Consider the following 25366-nt stretch of genomic DNA (forward strand, 5'->3'; position numbering starts at 1 on the left):
TCCAGAAGTCTGTGTATGTTCTGTGTAGGTAGCTGGCACCAGCTTGGCTGGGGTGTTTGGAAGATGGTTCCCACTTACTGCCTGGTGGGCACAGTTGTTAACTCTGCTTTCCTCTCCTGGTAGCTACATATTAAATCTCACTATTTACTATTCTTTAATGTTCTAGTACAGTTCAAATGACTAAAAAATTCATTACAACAAAGTGATTTTTTAAAACAATGGCCATTGTGTGATTGGGTTTCCACTGCTGAATCCAGTACATTTTCCTGGTGTAGGAGCTGTAGGTGGCACTGTGGTTCTAGCTTTGATTCCCTTGTATATTTTTGGGTTTTCGGGGGTTTTGTTTTGTTTCTTTTTTTTTTTTTTTTGTCCTGAAACAACTGTTCTAAACAGGGTGGTTGAGAGATCGTTACTGAAAGTTCACATGAAACTTTCCCACCATTTTAACCAACTGTCCAAGTGATATTTTACTTTGGCAAGTTACTGTTTTTTTCCCCACTGCTCATAGTGGTGGTTTTGGCACATCTAGCAGGTGATTCTTGGAAAATGGAAGTTTGCAGCCAGACACTGAGGACTCTCCTCCAGCATCCAGAGTCCAGATCATTTTATTCCAGGAATTTAGATGTTTGCTATTATGTGCAAGAGTTTGAGTTCAGTTGTCCCCTTCTTGTCTGTTATTACCTTGAACTTTTCTCTTAATTAGTAAGTCTTTTTATTCATGAAGGTTTTCATCTTTTTAGGTAATATTCTTTTAGTAAATGGTACAGCATGTGGAGAGATAAAAATCACAGATTTTGGTCTTTCCAAGATCATGGATGATGATAGCTACAATTCCGTGGATGGCATGGAGCTAACGTCACAAGGTGCTGGTACTTACTGGTAGGTATTTGGGAGATCTGCCAGGTTGGCTGGTGCAGATAAGGCTGTGCTGTACTGAAATATTGGTAATTGATAATATCTACATCCTGTCTTAGGCAGAAATGCTGTAAACCGAAGTAGACTTTCCTCCCCAAATATTAGTCTTTCCGGCAGTTTGACCCTTTGTATTTAATTAATTTTTCTTTCCTTTTTTGGAAACCATTGAGAGAGGTTATCTACGGCCAGGCATTGGAGTTGTGTGTTTCTTCCCGGGGCCTGCCCTATGGAGTAGGAAGAGGGTGAGATCGCTCATGTGTATTTAAAGAATGGCCCTAAATTATTTTCAGTACAAATGCAGCTCTCTCTCTTTTCCCAAGAGAGGGGGAGAGAGGGAGAGAAAGAGAGAGAATCTTAAGCAGCTCCATACCCTGAGCGGAGCCTGATGCGGGGCTCAGTCCCATAATCCTGAGCTCACGACCTGAAATCAAGAGTTGGGCGCTTAACCGACTGAGCCGCCAGGTGCCCCATTTCAGGTATCTTCCTATGCATTAATAGGATGAGGGATCCATCTCTAGAGTTGCCTGAGGATGGTGGACTGTCGGCAACTAAGGAGTTGTGAAAGACCAATATGTAAAGTAACCACAGCATCCCTGGAAATCTAAACAGGAAAAAAGTAGTTTGCCAGGAAAATTACCCGTCTCCTCAGCCATGCTCTAAACGGTTTTGGGCCACGTATCTTCCATCTGTTGTCACTCATCTCCCTGCAACCACTGTGCCCCAGCTATAGCTCTGTGACCTCTCTTAGAGGTCTGTGACTTCTGCCTAGTATTCCTTTCGACAGCGAGAACCGTAAAAGATACCTGCAGCCCAAGCATTTAACTTTGTGATTGTAAAGGCGTCTTAACAGAGCTTCCTTTTCACTTCTGAGGTGGTAACACAAAGCTACATATTGGACATGTGATTCCAACATGGAGAAAGCCTCCAGCAGCACTGAGGGAGGGGTTATACATGCTGTTAAACCCCAGGGTCTGTTGGTTAGTCTCTTATCTTTGAGACTGGAGGGCCCTGGGCTTTAGCAGAATGGTGACTACCTGGGAATGAGGGTGTGGGTTGGAAGCAGATGGAGAAGGGGAAGTTCCTTCACAAGCCACAAGATGAGCTCTGTTCTCATCGGTCTTATCATATGTAAGGTATGTATGTTAGAGAAACCATCACATCCTGAGAGAAACACCATGTGCACAAAATTTCTACTTTTCATTGCTCCTTATTTTTTGTGGCGATGGTACCTATAGTGAAAATCAGTCTCTAAATTAAAACTTTGAGATTCTAGGTTTAAAATAGAAGCTACATTTACAGTGTTTATTTACTATGGTGGTTATTGTGGGTTAGTGTTCCTGTCTCTAAATGATACAAAAATATCTGTTGTTGGAAATTCTGGAAACAGGTCTATACCTCTGCTATATAAATTCACTAGAATTTAGATTTTAGCTTTTTTTTTTGTAGTTCTTTTTAAAAAGTGAAGCCTTTTGATGTTTAAATTAGTTTTCTCATTGCCACCTATTGCTATATTTGCTAAGCTATTAAAAATTTAGTATTTGAAATTTAAACAAAAATTATGTTTGGGATTTGCTTCAAAGTAATGTTTGGTGGGGGAGGGGCACATGAACAAAGATTGGCCGCATGTTGATACTGAAACTGGGTGATGGTTACTTGGGTGTTCATTTTACTGTTCTTTCTACTTCAGATTATATTTGAAGATGGGTTTCATAATAAAAGGTGAGGTAGAGAGGGAGGCTACTGAGAAAATTTAATTCCATGGGTTCCTATGAAGGTTTACAGAGAGTCTCCATGTTGGTAGAAGCATTGTCATAATCACCCTCCTCATGTGTCATCCTCTTGTGACATCCGCAGAGATATATACAGGATGGGAAAACAACAAAGTCTAGGTGACTGTTTGCAATGTTTTGGTTGCTGCAGTATTTGGTAGAATTCTTCTACATTGAATACTACTATTAAGATTTTATTTTTAAGTAATCTCTACACCCAACATGGGAATCGAATGCACTCCCCTGAGATCAAGAGTCACGTGCTGTGTGACGCCTGGGTGGCTCAGTTGGTTAAGCGGCCTACTCTTCATCTCAGCTCAGGTCTTGATCTCAGGGATGTGAGTTCAAGCCCCACATCAGGCTCCACACTTAAAAAAAAAAAAAGTCGATTGCTCCACCGCCTGAGCCATCAGGCACCCTGAATACTACCAAATAAATGACCTGTAGGCTAGACCTTGAGAATCTTCCCCATGACAATTTTATCATGATGGAATATGCAACTTGTCTTTTAAACACAATTTAGTGCAATGTCATAGAACTGTCTTTTCTCTCCTGGAGTCCTCGATAGGGAATTAGAGCACTTACTTTTTCAGTTATTATTTGGATGAAGAACTAGTTTATTTCTCCATTTACACGTGGGAAAACTGAGACCTAGAAGTGACTTTCCAGATTTGTACTGGTATCCAGTGGCAATGTCTTTTTTTTTTTTTTTTAATCAATGTCTTTTGTACTCTGAATATTTGGGTAAATTATTACTCAGCATTTGGATAAGTTCAACAATTTCTGTCCTTCCCTAACACCTCCACAAAAGAGTTGTAAATGCATTAAAATGATCATTTTGGAATCAGGTTTCTATTTTTTATTTATCCAACATCATATTTAAATTATGTATGTTGAAGAATCAAGAACCATGAAAAGTCAGGTTCAGGGAGGTTTTAGGGGCATTTGGGAGAGCTGTTCTTTTTATTCTTTTTCCTGTATTTTTATTTCTTTGCTTTTTTTCCCTCTTCATAAGTTCAGTGTGTGTTTTGGCTAACAGTTTTCATTGTGAAACAATAATGTAGGTCAGTGGTCTTAATCATCCCAAAATGTCTGTTAAAAATAATAAATAAGAAACAACATGAGACTAAACTTCTTTCAAAAAAGAAAAAAGCCCATCATCAAATATTTTCTGCCTCTCAACTTTTGTGGCCCCCTTCAAGTTGTAAGTTTAGATTTTTATACCAGAAGCACAGCAGGGTCTAAAATAAAGAATTTTTTCACAGAATTGATTTTACCAGCATGAAATCTGTAGAAATCAATCTGTTATCTTCAGAATGCTGTCTTCCAGCTGCGCCATGGCTAAGACCCCAGGCAATGAGTGGAAGCATATTTGTTGGGTTTCCTAAATGCAAAGAGGCCTTTACCTTCCACACCATACAATTTGGTGTGGTTGGCTGCCCAGCTAGTCTTTTTCAGAGGCCAGGGGTGGGTGGGGAGGGAAGGAATTCAGATGAGGATTGAGTTGTGCTAACTACTAGTTTGTTTGGCTTTTTCTCCCCTACTTGTTAGACTTCCAGTAAGCCCCTGATCATCCTTCGAGTGGGAAATGTAAAATACCTTTGATAATTTGGACTGTAATATCACCATTTATTATAGGTTGTAGGTACTCCCAGTCTAGAGTTTGCAAAGAGGCTACTTTAAGAAGGCAGACAGCTGGTCCTCTTCAGAGATTTATACGGGGTCCTGAATTCATTTGGACTTTGAAGATAGTTATTTTAGAGAGTCATCTTTCTTAGCCAACATGAAAGCAAACCCACACCACTTCGAGTTCTATTTGGATGTTTGTTGCTGCAGCTCATAAAAGGGAATGTGCTTCTTTTGTGTTGTCCCTCCTTTTTGGAACTTGTTGAATGACACTTATATTAGGGCACAACCCTGGGAAAGGATGCTGGGGTGGGTGAAGCAGGGACTAGGGAGAATATTTGCTCCTCTCAGTGAATTGAGAAGTGTATTTTAAGGCTTTTAGGACATGACTCCCTCCTTAAGTTGGAGTGTCTTCTCACTGACTTTCCCCAGCTCGGCCCAGTTGCTTTTTTGGCAAAATTTCAGTTAAAATTCCGATACTTTTATTTCCCGCATGGTCTCCTACTTTGCCTTTTTATACATGTCCTAGATTTATACAGTCATTTTTCTAAGAATTTTTATTTTCCTTTTGTCCCAGGTATTTACCACCAGAGTGTTTTGTGGTTGGGAAAGAGCCACCAAAGATCTCAAATAAAGTTGATGTCTGGTCAGTGGGTGTGATCTTCTACCAGTGTCTTTATGGAAGGAAGGTAAGGAAGAAGGTCAGATGTGGTCCACGGCTTGACGTCTGTCTTGGGCTGCATGTACACACTGGCATGGTGTCGATTATTCTCTTGGAATTAATCATTTGGTTATACAGAATGGAATCCTGAAAGTTGTGGTTTGAAGAAAATACAGACAATAATAAAAGCTTTATGCATAAGCAGAACTTTTCAACCCTAGAGTACTTAATGAATTCCACTGGGCTATTGAAAACATGCGTTTTTGCTGTTTTCAGTTAGATCCAGGGTATGTTTTGTTTCTGATAATATATACAAGGAATTATATGAAATAGTTTATTTAAAGTATACAGTCATTCCAGGAGCCATTCTTTTTTTTTTTTTTTTTTAATATTAGTCTCGCCGACGCATGTGATTTTATTTGTTTGTTTGCTTATTTATTTATTTGACAGAGACACAGCAAGAGAGGGAACACAAGCAGGGGGAGTGGGAGAGGGGGAAGCAGGCTTCCCACAGAGTAGGGAGCCCGGGGCTCGATCCCAGGACCCTGGGATCATGACCTGAGCCAAAGGCAGACGCTTAACGACTGAGCCACCCAGGCACCCCTCCAGGAGCCATTCTTTAAGGTCCCAAGAACTGAAACTTGAAATATCTACAGGGTTCTTTATTCCCAGCCATCCCATTAGTTAAAGCTATTATTAATAAAAGCATGCTTTCTATTTTCTCTACTAGGGAGATGTAGTGTTAGAAAGTATTCACTGTTACCTCTGGATCAAGGTGATAGATCATTTGGACACATAATAACCTAGGTAGTAAACTGTACCTAATGAATTTTCACATTTGTGTTTTCCTTATGAGTCTACTACCTTATAAATAAACATACTACTAGGATCCAGTGCGTGTATACTAAAACTTTTGCTGTCAGTGTGTTATAAATAATTGAAGTTTGTCGGTGGTCCCGACAGTGTAGGTTGTGGTTATAAGCCATTTGGGAGTTCTGCATCTTCCTCGGATTCTTAATATTTTTATTACAATCCCTAGACCAAGCTCTTCGTTCCGATTTCAGCTTCCTCTTTAACTTCTCCCTGGTCTTTGTTTATCTTACCTCTCTAAAGGTAACTATAGAACCAGCCATAGGGGTTAATTATTATTATTTTTAAGTAATCCCTGCACTCAGTATGGGGCTCGAACGCACAACCCTGAGATGTAGTTGCGTGCTCTACTGACTGAGCCAGGGAGGCGCCCCCGGAGTTGTTAATTATTACTTAGTACTCTGATAATGTGGAAGTGCTGCTGATAATGTTGGTAGGGGTTATGTATAAGCACTGTAGAGATGACACTAGGCTTGAACTTATATTTTAAGACTTTATTAGAAAATTGGGGTTCCTGGGTGGCACAGTCCATTAAGCATCTGATTCTTGATTTTGGCTCAGGTCATGATCTCAGGGTCATGAGATGGATCCCCCCCCACCAATCAGGCTCTTCGCTCAGTGAGGAATCTGCTGAAGATTCCCCACCCCGCACCCCCGCACGCTCTCTCTCAAATAAATAAAACCTTTGGGGGGGGCAAAAGAAAAGAAAACGGCACATTGGGGTACAGATGAAGCTGTTAAATAGCCTCAGCCCCCCCCATCCCCCCCCTCGGTTTGTACTTACTCCTTCTCTTTTACTTCCTTTTCCATCTCTTTTTACCTGTGTCTTGGGTCTGCCAGTGGCACGTGTTATGTATTACTTATGCCTACAGGTATCACTCAAGGGAGAAGAGGTTGCTGGTTCCTTCTGGAATGTTCTTTTTCTTGGCTGTAAGCAAAGCTGAACAGAGGTGTCATGATATGACAGATGCTGCTTCCCGTCCCAGTTATGCCTTAACCTTGATGTTGTCCTGTGAGCATGTTATTAAGTTCTGAGCCTTTCTACCCCTCACCTATAAAAAGAGAGCGAGGAGATCATCTCCAGAGTTCTTTCTAGCAGTTCTCACTGAGGCATGTTTTCTTTCCCTTCCCTATGGTTTTGAATTGTGTTCTCTTTAATTTTAACCAGAGGCCCACCTTTCTTTTGTTTTTGTATGATAGCCTTTTGGCCACAACCAGTCCCAGCAAGACATTCTACAAGAAAATACTATTCTTAAAGCTACTGAAGTGCAGTTCCCGCCAAAGCCAGTGGTAACACCAGAAGCAAAGGTAAGTTGTGACCAGCAGGAAATGACTGTATTACTTCTCTGGGTAATAGTGGATGGATTATCAGTATAAAAGTCAGGAGTCATTCAAAACCTCTTCCTTCTGAATGTGTTCGCCCCTCTCCTCCTACAATAACTGCTTCGGGTGCCTGGTGAGAACTAGGCCCTGTCAGGGTGGCAGAGAGGAAATAATGGCGAGTGTGTAGCAGTGAACTACAGATGGGGTCCCTGCCTGTCAGGAGTTTCTGTTCCAGCAGGTGAGACAAGCAATAACTAGCAACAGATCCATCTCAGATGGTAAAAAATAAATGCAGGTAAGAAGATGGAGGGGCAGGAACTCCTTTTTTGATGGCCTGGTCAGGGACGGCCTCAGTGGTGAAGTGACCAATGAGCAGTCTTGAGTGATGTGAAGGTGGGAGCCATGTGTAGATTTGGAAGACGAATAGTCCAAGCAGAGAAGTGCGTACAGCTGAGATGTAAGTGCAAGCTTAGCAGATCCGCAGAGCAGGCAGAGCGGAGGAGAGGGTGGTCAGTGGGAGAGGCAGCCGGACAGATGGGAAACACTCAAAGGTTTTACTCAGGGCAGCTCTGTGATCTGATCCCTGTTTCAAAAGCCTGCCCTGGCGGCTGTGTGGAAAGAAAAGTCAAGGTGGAATTATTTGACCAGTAATTATGCTATCCAACTCGAGGTAACCCATTTAACTCCTGTTTCATATCTCACTAAGAAAGGTTCGTTTTTAAAGGCCAAGGATTATTAAGTTTATTTCTGTGAGTTTGTTTTTATCTTCCAAATACTTTAATCAGGCAGCTACCTCTAGGTGTGTTTGATTTTGGAAAAGCAGGATTGTTGCTCTACTTTCGGTTTTTATTAATTAAACATGGAAAAAAATCATTACATCTTGTTCTAGGTGTTTTGTGTGTTTAACAGACTTTGTTAGACTATATTTTTATTTTTTTTTAAAGATTGGTTTTTCTTTTTTTTTCTTCTTCTAAGATTTTACTTATTTATTTGACAGAGACACAGCGAGAGAGGGAACACAAGTGAGGGAGAGGGAGAGGGAGAAGCAGGCTTCCCGCCGAGCAGGGAGCCCGATGCAGGGCTCGATCCCAGGACCCCAGGATCATGACCTGAGCCTAAGGCAGACGCTTATCGACTGAGCCACCCAGGCGCCCCTAGACTATATTTTTTAGAGCAGTTTTAGACTCCTGGCAACATTGAGCAGAAAATAAGAGAGTTTCCATGTATTCCCTGTCCCTGTACATGCACAGCCTCCTGCACCAGAGTGGGACATTTGTTATAATCGATGGACCTACATTGCGACATTATCATCATCCAAATGTAAAGTATGGCCTGAAGGTGATAATGACATTTTAGATTTTTAAAAATCAATGTATTTATTTAAATAATTACAAGACTCTGATTAAATAGAACTGTCTGGTTAAAAAATAGGAAAAGATAGATCATCGTTTAAGGGCCCTTGTGATAAGAATTGTACAAACTGAGCCTGTGTAGCCCTTCATACCTAGCACAAAGGAAACGTCCATGTTGGTAGTAAATTAGGATTCTGAATGAAACCCAACTCAACAGTATGATTCTATGTCTGCAGTACTCTTGGGGAGACAAGTCCTGTTCAGGTTTTCCTTTACTACTTAGGTGTGTGCCTGATCATTGCAAGGAAGAACGAGATACACAGGGGAAGTGTTTACCAATCTGTGACACACTGTAGTGTTAGTAAGTGTGGGTCTCCTCACCCTGCCTGTGGTAGTGGCTTGTCATCGCAGTTTTCACTTCGTCAGGAAGTAGAAAGTTCACGTGAGGCCATGGTTTGTACACGCAGGACCGTGAAGATAGACGTGTCCGGGTAAACCAGCCAAGGCAGAGAGGGAGTGGTTTTTGTGTTGGTCTTTGTGCTCTGGGGACAGAGGTATTTAGAGGTCGGGTCATGCCCCATTGCCCCTCAGGAATGGCTTGGCCATGTCCTTCGGGGAAGTAGTCCGTGGCCAGAGAGAGGTGCGGCTGCCCATGCGTCTCCTTGCCTGGTCCAGTCTGGGTGTGCCCGGGGATTTCTGGGAAGGGCCCTGAGCCCCTTCTCTGTAGAAGACGTTTGCTCCGGGGCTGGGCCCTGGCAGCTGCTACAGAGCCTCAGGGTTCCCTCTGGGGGCACCAGGGTGATCTGCCTCAGGCTTCTTCAAGAACCTTTCCTTTCAGGCATTTATTCGACGATGCTTAGCCTACCGAAAGGAGGACCGCATTGATGTCCAGCAGCTGGCCTGTGACCCCTACTTGCTGCCTCACATCCGAAAGTCGGTCTCCACGAGTAGCCCTGCTGGAGCTGCTATTGCATCGACCTCGGGGGCGTCCAATAACAGTTCTTCGAATTGAGACCCACTCCTAGGCCGCGAACTGTTCAGCACACACAAAGTGGACAAATGGCATTCAGCAGCGGGTTTGGGACATAGCGAATCCGAATGGATCTCATGAAACCTGTACCAGGTGCTTTTATTTTCTTGCTTTTTTCCCATCCATAGAGCATGACAGCATCGATTCTCATTGAGGAGAAACCTTGGGCAGCTCTGGCCAGGCCTCGTAGGAAAAGGCCCCGCCCGAGGTTCCGGCGTCAACGGCCACTGCATGTGGCTGCTCTGAGTGAGGAAAAAATTAAAAAGAAAAACTGGTTCCATGTACTGTGAACTTGAAAACATGCAGACTCAGGGGGGGTCCCTGATGCAGTGCTTCAGATGAAGAATGTGGACTTGAAAATACAGACTGGGCTAGTCCAGTGTCTATATTTAAACTTGTTCTTTTCTTTTAATAAAGTTTAGGTAACATCTCCTGAAAAGCTTGTAGCACAAAGGCTCAGCTGGGGATGGTGTTTGACTTCGGAGGAAAAAAGTTGCTATTGCCCGTTAAAGGCACTAGAGTTAGTGTTTTATCCCTAAATAATTTCAATTTTTAAAAACATGCAGCTTCCCTCCCTCCCCCTTTTTTATTTTTGAAAGAATACATTTGGTCATAAAGTGAAACCCGTATTAGCAAGTACGTGGCAATGTTCATTCCAGTCAGATGCAGCTTTCTCCTCCGTCTGGTCTCCTGTTTGCAATCGCTTCCCTCATCTCAGCAGGGAAGGTGTCAAGTGGGAGGACCGAGGTGTGTGGGGCTTTGCCGTCGGACAAAGAACGAGGTTAGAAGCCCGCAGCTTGGAGTCTCTAGGTTTTCAACTCTTTCTTCACAATTTGAACACTTGACGGTTGTCCCTTTTAATTTATTTGAAGTGCTATTTTTTTAAATAAAGGTTCATCTGTCCATGCAGTCCTCTTGGATTCTCTGAATGCAGTAACTATCCAAAAACTGTTCCAGAGGTAGGCAGAAAATGGGCCGGGGAGCCAAATGCTCTAGGGATCGGGGGGTCCTCCCCGTGGTCTCTGTGTGCTTGCTAAACGGTGTACCTTTCTTGTAACCACGATATTAAAACTTGATCAGCGCATAAGCTTTGCTCTGTTAGATCTTTTGGCAGGAAACAACCTCCAGCCCTCTACATTTTGTGGGTGTGTGCTGGTGTGTGTCTGTGTGTGCATGTGCACACACGCTTTGTCTAACTCACTTCAATAGATTGATCAAGTGAAGTTAAAAAAAAATCCCAGGGGGATAGGTATTTCGAATATGAACATTCTTTTGGAACTCTTTTTTTTCCCCCCCTTACATTTGGTTGTTTCTGAGATGTGTGATCAACTGAAGACGGAGCTGAAATGGGAGATGCGTGGCCCCACTGTGCCCTTGAAGCAGCAGAGCACTCGACAGTAGAGAGGGGAGGAGGCCAGAGCCTGAGCATGTGGTAGCCAGCTTGGAATGTTACTGACATATGTGGCAAGAGGGCTGAGCCAGAAATATTTAAAGATGCAGCATCCAGGCATGTGTGTCCCCTGGGCAGGGGGAGGGAAGTCAGGAAGGCTAGAGAGCTCTCACAGAACTCAGAGTCTTTCTTTCACATGTGAAACGTGTCACCGGGGACACTTGCTGGCACCTGTGTTGGTTTTGTGCCCCGCCCTGCTCCCCTCGGTGCCAGGTGCTCTTAGGGAAAGATGGAGTTGGATCCCAGTTGGAGAGACGATGGTGGGGAGGTACCGTCTTGCGGAACTCTGAATGGAAGGAAGTCAGCCCGGGAGCCCTCGGCGCGCCCAGCTTTCCAAGTTGTTACAGATAAATTTTTTCTTCCAGATTTCCATTTTATCGCAGGTGTTTATACACGTGTTAACACGTGACATACGTGTGTATGTATGTGTGTGGTACCTTTTTCTAACCATGACTTTCAGGCTAGTAAGCAGAGAGTCCCTATGGGTCTCAAAGGTTGAGCGCCCTGGAAGGATGGTGTGTGGCATGCGTGAAGAGATGGAGGAGTCGAGACTGACTCAGAGTATTAAGTTCTATTCCTTGTTTTCTCTCCTCATTCAGTGATCTTGCAAGACCTTCCCCCCCCCCAGCTTTTCTTTTTTTTAAGGTTGAAAGAATGCTGCATCTTTAAGCCTTCCCTCTAACTTCCTGCCTCCTCCCCCTGGGCTTGTAAGTGGAGCTGCAGGACTTTGTTGATCTACCTTTTCTGCCCTCCTAAAGAAGGGATGCCCTCTCTCCTTGCTTCCCTTGGGTCTAGGACCTCGTTGGAGCTGACTGGACTTAAGGCTTGAATCTGGGCAAGGCCTCTTTCCACTACATGGACTAGCCCCAGAGAACATGCAGAATGCTGACTTTTTCTAGATTTTTAAGTAGCCAGTGAAATCACTAAGTGGGTTTCTTCCATGACATATTTTGTTAATATGGGTTTCACTTTTTCCAAGGATAATCCCTTATTGCCACAATTGATTTACTTTAAACAATGACAAAAAATGTGTATTAATTTGTAATTAAACCCAGCCAGACTGTTTTCGACTTTCCCAACTTGGGGTGGGGGGGGCGGGGAGGATATTAAAATAAGTTTTAAGAAGTGAATCTCCTAGCCTCTTGATTTTACTCTAGTTCTTCAGCTTCTGACAGGGCTCTGAGCATCTAGGGGGCGGGTAGGTAGGGAAATCCTGCTGCTGAGTCCCAGCGGACACTGCAGGCATGTTGGCAACGTGCCGATTCATACAACACCTTTTGTAGCTCCGATGTGCTGATAACTAATGCTTGGTGGGAAGACAGCAGTGAGCAGGATAGGGAGGGCCCAGCCGTCGGCTCACAGTCCAGGGGTGAAGGCTCTGGGCCCCAGGAAGGGAAGGGAAGGAATTGGGCTCCGACTTCTCCATCCGAAGATGGGCGGCTTTACCTGGAGACTTGATCTTGAGAGCCCATGTGCACCCCATTTCTGTGGCTGACCCAGGCACACCTGCACACTGCCTTACGAGGGTTTGCTGCCCGCCTTCCTCTAGCGCTGTGAGAACAGGTTTTCCTTCAGCTGAGAAGATGAGCAGACAAGGAGCTCATGTGTTTCTTAATTTAGAAAGTAATTCTCTTTAAAAGTAGTCATCTCTTAGAATCCTAGAGCTAGAAGTAAGCATCGGGTCCAGCTCCTCGCTTCTGAGAAGGTGAAGTTTACAACTAGCTTGACCCACCTTGGTGAGTTCTGCTTTCTGAGAATCTCTGCCCCTCCCCCCTCCCACTTAATCATCATTCTACTTGCCCAAGCTAGCTCTGTCTGTAATTAAAATCAGCCCCGGGGTAAGTGAGGGAGAGACATGGAACACACACTAGTTGAGGTATGGGGAGTCTCTGCTTCCTAAAATTAACTGTTCTGCTGTCATTTCTTAAGGCAGAATCACCTGGAGGTTAAGAGCCTGGGCTTTAGAAGTGGGTCTGATTCAGATCCTACCTCTGCAAGCTTCAGGAATAGCTCCTTGCATGGCTGCAAGGAGTGGAAATAGTAGGTATAATAAAGTGCCTCGCACGCGAGAGGGGAGACAAAAAGTGTGCTTTACAGAAAGATCACGAGATTCAGTAAGTAGGACGGTTGGGCCTGGACCTCCCCGCACCCGCCCAAGTGTGCTGGTGGCGATTCAGAGTCTTTCTACTTGCCAGGTGGTCAGGAGATCCTTTGGCCTGGGGGAAGTGATGCAGACCTCTCAGGAGCCTTCCCCTTTGACTTGAGATTCCCTATCAACCTTTGTCCTGTGAGGTCAGCGGTCTCCTCTTACCCGGATCCACGACTGCTTCTGGCTGAATCTGAGAGGAGCGTCTTATAGGCCAGTGGAGCTCCCAGGCCTGGGGCATCAGCATCACCTGGAACCTGTTAGAAATTCACGTTCTCAGCGCCCCCTCCCCCAGTCCGTCTCCCAGGCGGCTAGACCCCTGAGCGTCACAAGTCAGCTGCTGCAATAAGGGTGGGGCAGTTGGAGGGTGTGGCCATAGGGCCTTGTCTAAAACTTACCGAGCTGAAAACAGAGGAGTCGGTTTTATTTTCTGTTAGAGATAAAAATCTATCTTAAGCTCTGGCCTGTCCTAGGACCAGTGTCATGTGTACGTTCCTGTATGGGGAGCCTCAGGAGTGCCCGTACAACAGATCCCTTATACTGGTGCCTTGGGACCTAACAATACATTCAATAGTCATTCACTCCTTTGGGCAAAGCTTCTCACCCTTGACCTTCTTTAAAATACATTATCAACTCACCGGTACCTTATTGTGAATTGACTTAGCACTTTTTTTTTTTTTTTTTTTTTTTTTTTAACCTGAAGGGTCCAGGGCTGCAGGAGAGAGCTGCGACCTGGGTCCGACCTGGGTGGGCTTGGGAATACAGCCAGGCACTCTGAGTCAGGGGTGAGGGGAGCCTGGGACTGAGCTCTTCGGAAGGGGTGAGGGTAGAGAGAGCGGAGGGATTGCAGGGAGAGGACGGTTAAGGAGGGAGTGGTGAGGGGCTCTGGCTGCTGTGGAGCTCTGCGGGTGGGTTGGGGGAACCTGCCAGAGGCGGGGACCTGGTGGGGGTAGGGAATACAAGAGCCCTTTTGTGCTGGGGTTGCACAGCAGGGGCCCGAGACAGGCTGGAGTCAGCAGAGAGAGAGGGGTGTGTGTGGGTGTGTGTGTGTGTGGGGGGGTGTGTGTGTGTGTCATGGGCAGGAGTGTGTGTGTGTGTGGTGTGTGTGTGTGTGTGTCATGGGCAGGAGTGTGTGTGTGTGTGGTGTGTGTGTGTGTGTCATGGGCAGGAGTGTGTGTGTGTGTCATGGGCAGGAGTGTGTGTGTGTGTGTGTGTGTGTGTGTGTCATGGGCAGGAGTGTGTGTGTGTGTGTGTCATGGGCAGGAGACCCCCATGGGAAGGGGTCAGAACGGCGGCGTGTGTGTCATGGGCAGGAGACCCCCATGGGAAGGGGTCAGAACGGCGGCTGGTCTAGAGGGAAGTGCTTAGCTAGAGAACTGGGGGTAACCCCAGCCCTCAGTAGCCTCCGGACACCTGCAGTTGGGGGGCACCGGGCGCAGTGTCAGAGTGAAGGGAAGGGCTCTAACACTGGTGCTTTGTAGGGAAGTTTCGGCTGTGTTGCTTCACCGCCTCGGGGTAGACAAGGTAGGAGTATCTCACTGATTCTGCAGGTGAGGAAACAGTCCCAGAGAGATTTGGTAACTGGTAATAGGTGGAGCAGGATTGAATGGGGAGGGACTACAAGCTTGAAAATTTTGTGGAGTCTCTGAGTGCAGTCCTTGGGCAGCCTGCTGTGGGTGAGGCTGCGCCTTGGTTCCCAGTTGGAAGCTATCTTGCAGTAGTCTAGGGCTCTGCTCTCCCAGACTCCCTCACAGCCAGCCTTAGAAGTCTAGAGACCCAGCGGGAGACCCAACTGGCTTGGGCCGCAGCCCTGCCTCTGCAGTCCTGGGCCAGGACTGAACTTAGGTAGGGAAGTGGGGGCATGGCTTCACAGAACAGTCATTCCTCAGCTCCCCTGCACAGTCTGATCGTGCCGTCTTCTTTACAGGTGAGGAAATGAAAGTCCTGCCCTACCCCAGCCCTGGCCAACTCTGTCTTCCTGTCCCTCAGTGTCCTAATGGACAGGCAGGAATGGCCCCCTCTACCTTGGCCGCCTCAAGTTGCTATAAGGCTTGGAGGGTTGGGAAAAGTGAAGTTGTTTTTGGCAACTGAAAAAAGTAAAAGGCAGAGGGTGTTGCTAGATGCTGCCTCCATGTCACAGGTCCCCCAATAAGGGCCTTGGCCTATTCTAGAAGGAACCTGTTCTAGAGCCAGGCCTGAGCCCTTCAGCCTGGCTCTGGACTCTGAGAGAAGAGCAGCCACTGGGAAACATGGGAAGGAAGGTCTTTCCCTACAAATTAATTTCAGGAGCCATTGGTTCTTTGCATCTACAGACTCTTTCAGAGCCCTGCTCACAACGTTAACACTAACCCGGCTCCTCCTCTCCACATTAACTAGACAGAACTGTATCCAGAACAAGGTAACAGGAGAGCCCCAAGTGCGGACTGTGTTTGAGGTCGTAACTCTGAACATGCTGCGTGGTTAGTGGTTAGGCTGGATGCTCACGCTCTGAGCTACGATCGCCGGTTCTGTAAACTTCATGCACCTACTGAAAACACAGGGAGCCTTCTCTTTAGAATATGCTGGGCTAGGTGCTGTGGCAAGGAAAAAGGTACATCAGACTCGGCTCCTGCTTTAAGGAAGGTTATAATTGAGAAGCTAAATGTAATAAATGAAAGCTGGGAGCTGCTAAATTCTGTAAGAGCAAGATGGGGTCTCTGAGGAGTTGGGAAATGAAGCTGAGATGGGCTTTAGAAGCTGGCAGAATTAAAGAGAATGAGAAGGGTTGGGGGTTTGCCACACAGGGTCCTTCACACTTTCTGGGCTCTCCCATAGAGCATGTTTGCCCCTCCAACACCTCTCCCCCCACCCCCATGCTCTCTCACACCTCCAGGCCTTTGCAAATACTGTTCACTTGCCTTGGCCGTCTGACCCTCTTTGAAAACTCAGCTCAGGTGTCCCCTGCAGCCTGCCTGTCTCTGGACTGTCACCTCACTTTGTACACATCTCCCTTATCTCTTGCCTCATCACATGTCTGTGCTCATTTGGCATCATGAGCACCGGCCCCTCAGTGAGCCTGGGGCCTGTTGAAAGAACAAGTAGTTTGGTCTGTTGAAGCATGGGTCCCAGGAGGGGAAAGGGGTAGGGCTGCACTGGTGGTGGTGAGGGACCTCAGATGTGAGACCCTAGGAGGAATTTGGGGCCGGTCCGGGAGTGAGCAGATCAGAGCTGGGCAGGGGCAGCCGGGGAGCCTATGTAGCCAGCCAGACACCCCAGATATTCTTGTTTAATTTGTTTGATGGCAACCCACAGTAAGAAACCCTTAACATCTCAACCCAGTACATATTTCACAGAATAGAAGTTAGCTCATGTGCAATATACTCTAATATTTTCTGTTTAATTTCATTTTTAAAATGCTGGTCACCACCCATTGGAGCCCCAGTCCCCTTATTGCTATGTCACTTGGGGCTCTGGAAGTTCGGGCTATCCTCTTGGAGCTGGGGTGGGATGGTGGGTCAGCTGGATGCAGCCGCCTGGCTTCTTTTCTGGTCAGCAGCTCTCTTCCACCAGGGCCTTGGGTGGAAAGGATGTTTTGGGGAGGTTCCATGTCTGCAAAGCCACCTCACCCCTGTTCTGCCTCCGGGTCAGAATCAGCGAAAGCCACAGAGGCTGTTGGCTGGGACTGGGCCCCGTCTTGCTTTTGGAGGGTCGAGTCTGACACTAGAGAAAACCTCTGCCTGTCCTTCCTGAGTTGCGGAGAGGGAGTCAGGGACCAGGAAACAGCATCAGATGCCATCTTGAAGAGGGAGATGCGGAAGCCAGAGCCCTGGACCGGGGTAGGCCTCACTGGCTCAGCCCCACCCTCAGTGCAAGGCTAGGCTCAGAGGAACTGCACCTTCAGGTTGGGAGTGGCCCCTGAGAGCAGACAGGAAGATGTGGCATCCTTCTCTCCATGGCTCTGGCACCAGCCGGGTAAGGCAGCAGAGGGTTCTGGGAACTATATCCCATCCAATTGCAGCTGGTTCTTCAGTGCTGGCCCCACTTCCTTGTGGTCCCTCAGTCCCACCTCTGCTCCTCTCTGGACCCCCTTGGCCAGCTTGCTCCTGACCTGCTAAAGCCTCCCAAGTCAAGACCGGAGCCAGCAAGGATCCTAGAGACATTGGATTTGTGGCCTGGGCTGCAGCCCACAACCTGGACTCGGCCCAGTCCTGAGCTCGCCTGCTCTGAGCTTACTCCAAGGCCCTGCTGACGGCCGCGGGCCTTCAGTGGCAACCCCTCCACCCGGGAGTCCACAGCTCCTGGCGAGGGAGTCTGCACAGCCTGCTTCTCTGGAGGGGGAGGGGTCGTGCGGTGATTGTCTCTGACCCCTCAAGAAAGGAAGGGCTGGGACTTGGAGTCCCTTTAAAGGAACAGTCTCTTCTGATACAGGTGTTGGCCTGAAAGCAAGTGGATTCAAACTCAGTGGCACTCCGGGGAGCAGGGGGGCCCTCCTCGATGTTCTCCAACAGAAGGAGCCAGACCTTGAACCTTGGGTCTGTCTGAATCCCATCCTGCCTTCTTCCTTCCCTCTTCAGCCCATTCCCTTCTGAGCTCTTCCATGCTGCGGACAAGCGGGTAGCTTGTCTTAAAGGACTCAAAGGGTGGATTGCCCGAGTGGAGACCCAAGAGTTTGAGCTGCGGGCGGAACCCAAGGAGAGGGGAGAGGTGGTGGGAACAGAGGTCGGCCCCTGGCTTGGAAAGGCTCAGGGTGAGGAGAATCTCATATGCCCCTATGGGCTCACACCCCGTTCTCTAGGTCAGGACTGACCACACCTTCCTATCCTCCTATCCTCCACGCCCATCCAGTTGCATTCTTCTCTTGTGTTCTCCTTTCGTAAGTTTCCGTTGTAGGCCTGGCCTGCTGGGGGTATCCACAGCCTCCCCCACCCCGGGTACCCTCCAGCTGCAGAGTCTGCTGAGCCCCAGAATCGGGGAAGAGAAGACTAAAGCAAGAGGAGCCTGAAGCACAGTGAGTAATGACACCAAAACGTGCACACCCTGGGGCTCCAGGCCTCCGAAGGGAAGTGACTTGCTCCAGGGATACGTAGTGAGAAATGACAATGGGAATTCCAGTCCAGCTGCAGCCCCCAGGCCTGGACTCATCCCATCACTCCATGCTTGGCCGTTTATAGGCATGCACTTATGAGCCGGCCTGAGTAAGCACTGAGCTGCTTCTACCTGGATTGGTTACACCCCAGAATACCAATTTTGTATATCATTTAATATGAGATGTTCAGACAGGGAGGAAGGTTGTATTCTCGCCGGCAAAGGAAAGCACCCAGTGTTGCAGTCCTGATCAAACTTGACGTGTGCAGCTCTCATGGACAGTCGGGTACTGGGCAAGTAGAGGGGCAGGCAGGCTGGGGGGATAAGAAGTAAGGGAGACACCCTGATGTTCAAGTGGCAAAGGAAGGTGGGAAGCAGGGAGGGGATGAACAGTCCCTGAGCATTTTTATCCAGGGGCTGTGCCATCCCTTTATACGTAACATTTAATTCTCAGAACAAGGTAGGAATTGTTGCCCTAAACCGGTTGTGATGAACTCAGCAAACCCACAGTGCCTCTTGCTGGCTAACAGGGTCTGAAGGAGAGCCATTCCTCAGTATCGACTCTACCACAGCAGCTACCAGCCTGGCAAAACTCTCCCGGACCAGGTCACAGATTGTACCAGTTCCCGGCACCTAGCCCAATGCCTGGCACATAGTAATGTAATGGCTGTTCAGCTGAGCTTTAACAGGAATGGTGAGGAAGCTGTAGGCACAGAGGACACTAGCCCCTCTGTGGAAGTAGATGAGGGCCTGGTTGCTAGTGAAGGGTCCTTCCGAAAGCCCCAGCCCTTTCAGTACACTCACCACTCCTGCAGGCTGGGACCATGTCCCCTTGACAGCTGCTGGTGTGCAGGATCTTTAAGCACTGGGGGATGATTGGATTCTCCAGGGAGAATGGCCCAGACATGGCCCAGCTCTCTGCCCTGCGAACTCAAGATCTAAGACAGATGGTGGGCCGCAGATGTGGGCCCTGACACGCTGGAGCAGGAAGTCTCACGCTCAGCAGAGACTAGAATAGGGCCTCAGAGACTTGGACAGACATCTGTCCCTGAGAGTGCAACGCACTCGCGCTTCTCAGCCCGAGGGGCCATCGGAATATGGCCAAAATTGGGTCAGATTTTCCCCACTACATAAAACTCTTCTAGGGCGGGCGCCTGGGTGGCTCAGTTGGTTAAGCGACTGCCTTCGGCTCAGGTCATGATCCTGGAGTCCGAGGATCAAGTCCCCCATCGGGCTCCCTGCTCAGCGGGGAGTCTGCTGCTCCCTCTGACCCTCTTTCCTCTCGTGTTCTCTATCTCTCATTCTCTCTCAAATAAATAAATAAATAATTAAAAAAAAAAAAAAACTCTTCTAGGGATATGAGTGTGTGTTCATCTTGGTTTCCCCAGCAGCTAGCACAGGGCTAGCCATCAGTGGTTGCTGAGTGGGTGAACGAAGAAATGAGAGCACCTCCTGTGTACTGGGGGCTCTGTGTGTACTGTGTAAACCGCACAGTAGTGGACTCTGGACCCACGTGACTCACTGGTGATGTCAGGTAGTTGGCTTCTGCCCTGTTGGTGGGACGAAATGGTGGGGAAGGGAGATCCAATCCTGTTTCGGAAACCTGGAGGGCTCCTTGGGTATCTTGCCTGAGTTCCCTTTCGGAGGAAAGGGGGCCCCTTGGTGAGGACGGTGGCCAGCACATCCAGAGATAAGTGAGCAGAGGGAAGCCTATAAGATGACTTTGAGAAGCATCATCCTGTGATTTGGGCTCTCAAGACGGCAAAAGAGCACTTAGTGAAGCTGGCCAGTTCTCAAACCCTGTAGATAACAGAACTGTGAGAAAGGAGAGGCCAAGAGAATGGTATGCAAGCCCGCCCCGCAGAGCACTGGGATCCTGAGACATGCCACACCAAGATGTGTCCCAAAGGGCAATGAAGCCACAGTGAGTCACCAGAACGGACTTGGTTCCGTCAGACTGGCCTGAGCCAGCTGTGCAGTGCCAGGGGCTTCCTTGGCCTGGCTTCTAACCATTTTTTAGGGCCAAAGTATGGATAGTAGGGATCTTTTCCAGGGGTGGACTGTAGGAGATTTCAGTGGGTGATCACTGCAGCGCCCAAGAATCTCAGCCCAGTAAAGATAGGGCTAAATGAGCATCCCAGGCCCCTGTACCCCCCCCTTTTTTAAGATTTTATTTATTTATTTGACAGACACAGCGAGATAGGGAACACAAGCAGGGGAGGTGGGAGAGGGAGAAGCAGACCTCCTGCATCTTCCGATGCGGGGCTAGACGCAGGGCTGGGCTCGATGCGGAGCTGGATCCCAGGAACCTGGGATCGTGACCTGAGCCGAAGGCAGACGCTTAACAACTGAGCCACTCAGATGCCCCTCAGGCCCCTGTACCCTTATTGCAGAGATGGGGGAAAGATTTATCCAAGGCAAGGGTAGTTACAAAGGAGGAAAAAAAATTGAGTTTGTTATTTCCAAAAATAACACCGAGGGGGACAGCATAGGAAACAATAAAAGTTATATTACCGTTTCATAGTGTTTTTTATTTGATTACTCGTGGTGGGAGAACGTGAATCTCCTTTGTATTTACTCTGACCCTAGAGATCTCAAGCGACTTTGCCAGAGCCGCTCAGGGACTCAGAGGTAGTGCTGGGGCTAGATTCCAACATCCTGACTCGCAGTCCAGTGCTCTGCACTGCGGTGACCTGTTGCATAATACGGAATAACTGTGGACTGTCTTCCCTTTTAAGAAATTTTCATTTGGTTCTTCGCGACCGGCCAGCAGTACGGTTGCTGGTGAGAGTGAGGATGTCTGTCAGCTGGGACGTTCGGTGCACAGATTTTTCCCTTGGATTCTGGATACAGCCCCAACTAGCAAAAGCACCGCACCCCTTTGCGCCAGGGACGCTGACCCCGGGGTCACGCAAATCTAAAACAAGACGTGCAAGTGTTTGCGCGCGGCACATGGCAGGGGCCCTTACCTCCCCCTCCCCCAATCTTCGCCCTGGTGGCCGAGCCCTGGGCTCCGCCCCTCTCCCCACAGACCGGGGGAGGGGTCCTCCTAGGCGTGGAGGTGGCGGATGCTCGCCGGCTGCAGACGTCCGCAGAAAGGCGGGATACAGGGGGCGCCCGCGGCCCGAGTCTGGCCGCCTGGGTCGGCCGCGCGCCTCCGCCCCACCGGGCCTCGCAACCCAGGTCCCGCCACGCCGAAGTTTGCGGAAAGTTTTGCAGTTGCTTCCCCGCCCGCGCCAGCCGGGGAGTTGTGACGCAGCGTCTGGGGCTTCAAGCCCGGACTGAGAAGACAGGGAAGGTGGGGAGAGGGAGGGCGACGGAGAGCGAGAGAAAGAGCGCACGCCGGGGTCCTCCTCGACCCCGCAGATCCTCCTCTCCGCCTCCCCTTTCTTTCCCCCCTTGGCGCTCTCTGCGGCCTCGGCCGCGGCCCCGCGCCCGCCCGCGCCTCCTCCCCTACCCCTCCCACGCTGCCCGCTTCCCTTCCCCTCTGCCCCTCAAACCCTCCTCCCGGGTTCTGTGCTCCTCCCTCCGCCCTCCCTCCGCCCGGCCAGCCTCCTTCCCTCCTCCTCCCCTCTTCTCCCCGGGAGGCATCACTTCGTCCCGACCGGAGGAAGACGCGAGCCCCTCGCGGGCGGTCATCAGAGCCCCGCGCCCGCGCTGCCACCGCGCGCCGCGCCCGTGCACCCTCTGTCCCCGCGTCCCCCAGCGCGGCGGCGCGCCGCGGACATGGGGCCCCGCCGGCCGGCCCCCGCGCCCTGGCCTCGTCACCTGCTGCGCTGCGTCCTGCTCCTCGGGGGTCTGCACCTCGGCCGCCCCGGCGCCCCTGGGGACGCCGCCGCCGCCGCCCTCCCGGGTAAGGCGCTGCCAACTTGGCCAACTTCGGGGGCCGGGCGGGGGGCAGGACGCGCCGGGGAGCGGGCCGCTCTCGACTTTTCCCTCCTTTTTTTTTTCCAGAAGCGCGTGTGCGTGTGCGTGTGCGTGTGTGTGTGAGACTGGGTTTTTAAAGATCGTCTCCGCTTTTCTGGAAGCGGGGTGGGGGGAGAGGGGAGGAGGAGCGCGCCTGGAGGTGGGGGAGGACCTGAGTGGAACCAGATGTGGCAGGCGGCGGGGGAGGGGAGCCCGGGGGTCTCGAGCCGTCTCGGAGGAAGAGGGCGGGCTCCGCGAGGACCCCCGCCCCCGCCCCCGGACCACCCGGCGCCCGCGCTGCGCTGGGCCCAGAGACCTGCGTCCGGGGAAACCAGGGGTCCGTCCGGGATCTCCCTCCAGGCCAGTCTCCTTGCTTTGCCTCAGGACCCCTGCGTTATTACTGTTTTCGAATTATTCGTCAGGGCTTGTTTGCCTTTCCTGGCATCTCGGGGATGTTTATATTTTCCACACTCGGCCTTCAAGGACAGCTTGTGGCATGTGGCAGCCGCGCTGTTTGAAGGGAGCTCTGTGGGGCAATTTCGTGCCCCCAGGATGCAGCGACAAGCTGGGCGCCGTGTTGTGTGTGTGTGTGGTGTTGTGTGGGTGGCTCTGACCAAACTGGCACCCCTCCAGTGTAGACAGACCTTGGACCCCAAAAGAGCTGCTAAAGATGCAAAAATCCAACCAACAAAACAAAAAACCGAAGTTGTGCCTTCTCTTTCTGCTCTTTCAGAGGGTGACAGGGACTTGTGGGGACAGACAGACCCCTCAGCAAGAATCTGAGAGCTAAAGGGAAAGATCCACTTCCGGAGGGGGGGTGTGTGTTGCAGGAGTCGAAGCTGGGACTGCCATGGAGTGTAGTTATTACAGTCCCAGTGCTGGGCCCAGCCAGCTTTGTCTTGCTGGGTGTTTAATTTGGGGACGGGGGTGAGTGAAAGGGGACAGTCAGTGCAGTGTTTGCAGTTTTGAGCAAAACCCAAACAGCCCCCTGGAGGGTCTGGGCTCTCTAGCCATGGCCGATGCCCACTCACTTGGCCCGCCCGGCGTGACGTCGAGGACCAAGACACGTATTTGCCCGATTGTGCGGATGGGAGTGGTGGGGTCTGGAGGGACCATATTCACATCAAGTAGGCGCTCTCCCCCGCTGAATTCCAGACCCACCTGGAGTTGAATGTTAGACACAAACCAGGCAGCATCGCCCTACCCACCGCAAGTCGAGGCACACCGGCTGTCCCCCTGCCTCCCGGCCCTTTTTCTGTGTCTTCTCTGTGAAGGAACTCAGCAGACAGGCAGGGCGGGAGGGCTGGAGGAGGATGGCCATTCCAAGAGCCCCAGAGCACATTTTAAAGCCAGGCCAGGCCCTGGGAGAGTCGTGGCCAGAGTGCTGACTCGGCCCTTTCCCCCATGGAGCTTTTGACAGAGGGAGCTGGAAATGCGTGGTGAGGGGCCCCATCCGGGACGACGCCTGGAGTGTCTCCTCTACCTTCTGGTTCCCCCCTCTCCTGGCTTCCCCCTGGGGCTGCGTCTCAGGACTTGTAGCCCCCACAGCCTCGGAGGGGGCCCCTTCGCAGTGGTATTGCTTTGATCACCCCCATCAGAAGCTTAGGTATGGGCAGGGAGGAAGCTAGGGGTATGGCGGTGGGAGAATGGGTCCCCACAGCAGCTGTTGAGTAACGTGAGTGAGAAGTTTGCTACGAGTGCAGTCCCTGCACATCATTGTCCCCTCTGCCCTGAATGCTCCTCCTCAAGGCCTAATTCCTTTCTTGATGCGCCTGTACCTGATGAATTTGGTAGTCCCGGGAACAGTTTACTGGATCTCAACAGTCCGGGAAACGCTCGTGGGGAGATGGGTTGGGCTTGGCAGGCCAGCGCTGCTGGGGCAGAACTAACCCCGGGGCCCGGGGTGTCTGCAGGTGGCTCTCTGACCACCAGCAGGGGATCCCAGTGGGATGAGAGTAGGAGGCGCCACGGCACCCCTTGGGGGCGGGGAGGCAGCAGGTTGGCCGCGCCTTGTTTGTGTGTGATGGCAGCATCCATCTCTTCTCCACCTCCGTAGGGTACCCACAAAGTGTGGCTGGAAGACGTCTTTGTTAATTGCCGCGTTGGTGCTCAAGGCTGAACCAAGTACTTGGGGAGGGTAGAAGTGTAACCCACATCCTTAGAGAAACGAAACTTGTGTTGGAGGCAGGAGAAAGTGTGTGGGGGGCAAAGGGTCGCTAGGGCTCCCTGGAGGGAGGCTGGGTGTGACCAGGCTTTGCAGAGGCAGGGATGGGAGCAGAGAGGGAGACCCGGGAGGTGGACTAGGCTGTCTGGGAATGATGTGGAAGCTTGCTGGGCTGGGGTGGAGAATTCTTTTTTTTTTTTTTTTTTAAGATTTTATTTATTTATTTGACAGAGAGAGACACAGCGAGAGAAGGAACACAAGCAGGGGGAGTGGGAGAGGGAGAAGCAGGCTTCCCGCCGAGCAGGGAGCCCGATGCAGGGCTCGATCCCAGGACCCTGGGATCATGACCTGAGCCGAAGGCAGACGCTTAACGACTGAGCCACCCAGGCGCCCCTGGGGTGGAGAATTCTTGAGTGGGACGGAGGAGAAGCTCGAGTGAAAGGGGAAGCCGGCCAAGTGCCTGGGAGGCCAAAATGGGGGAGCCACTCGCTGGCTGGTGGTGGGGAACCCTTGGGGTTACTGGACAGATGACTGAGGGGCAGATTGGAAGGAGGGTTGCTGGGAGCCCCAGAGGGATCAGGTATCCAGGTTGAGGAGCAAAAAAACCTTGGGAGATCTTCCTGTGGGGACAGATCCTGCTATCTAGAGGACAGGGAGGGAGGGAGGCGTTCCTTTTGAAAGGCAGCCGGTACTTGCTACCCCTGCCAGTCAGCCAGACACATTGCCTGCACTTCCGGCCCAGCCCCTGGTGAGTCATGGAGTTCAGAGCTTCTTACTTTCCCCACCCCCAAAACCCAGTCTTCCTTGCTCCAACCCTCCTGTCTTCTGTGGGCTGCCAGGGCCAGGGTGGTGGCTGGCTGAGCTGTGGTTGGCGCTGGGAGCCTGGCCTCCCCCCACATTCCCCTGGACAAGGTGAGGGTGCAGGCGGGGAAGAGGAAGCCCGGGTCTTCTTCCCCATCTGTTCGCATGAGAGACATCTTGCCTTTCTGATGCTTGAATGGTACAGTGATTTGGGCCGATGAGATGATTTCAGAAATACCATGAAAGTCTCAGAAGAGGATTCGTGTGGGTTCACCACTCATTTAAGCCC

At 50.1% G+C, this 25366-nt stretch overlaps 2 protein-coding genes across 8 annotated transcripts in view; both read left to right on the top strand.

Annotated features, from left to right (window-relative positions):
* Positions 1 to 12083, top strand: part of TLK2 (tousled like kinase 2) — a 121337-nt gene extending 109254 nt beyond the window's left edge. For 5 of the 6 annotated variants that reach the window (XM_027625223.2, XM_027625222.2, XM_027625221.2 and 2 more), the window contains 4 exons: positions 741 to 879; positions 4888 to 4999; positions 7042 to 7149; positions 9355 to 12083. In XM_027625223.2, coding sequence (XP_027481024.1) covers positions 741 to 879; positions 4888 to 4999; positions 7042 to 7149; positions 9355 to 9528 — 533 coding nt within the window. In that variant the 3' untranslated portion in view covers positions 9529 to 12083. Of the gene's footprint in view, positions 1 to 740; positions 880 to 4887; positions 5000 to 7041; positions 7150 to 8414; positions 8503 to 9354 lie in introns of all 6 variants that reach the window. The other variant, XM_027625225.2, reaches the window with a different exon arrangement.
* A 9698-nt stretch (positions 12084 to 21781) lies between these two features.
* MRC2 (mannose receptor C type 2) overlaps positions 21782 to 25366 on the top strand; it is a 55200-nt gene continuing 51615 nt past the window's right edge. For both annotated transcript variants that reach the window (XM_027567509.2, XM_027567510.2), the window contains exon 1: positions 21782 to 22059. In XM_027567509.2, the coding sequence (XP_027423310.1) occupies positions 21933 to 22059 (127 nt within the window). In that variant the 5' untranslated portion in view covers positions 21782 to 21932. The remainder of the gene's footprint in view (positions 22060 to 25366) is intronic.

Source organism: Zalophus californianus, chromosome 16, assembly GCF_009762305.2.
Source record: "Zalophus californianus isolate mZalCal1 chromosome 16, mZalCal1.pri.v2, whole genome shotgun sequence".
Lineage (NCBI taxonomy): Eukaryota > Metazoa > Chordata > Mammalia > Carnivora > Otariidae > Zalophus > Zalophus californianus.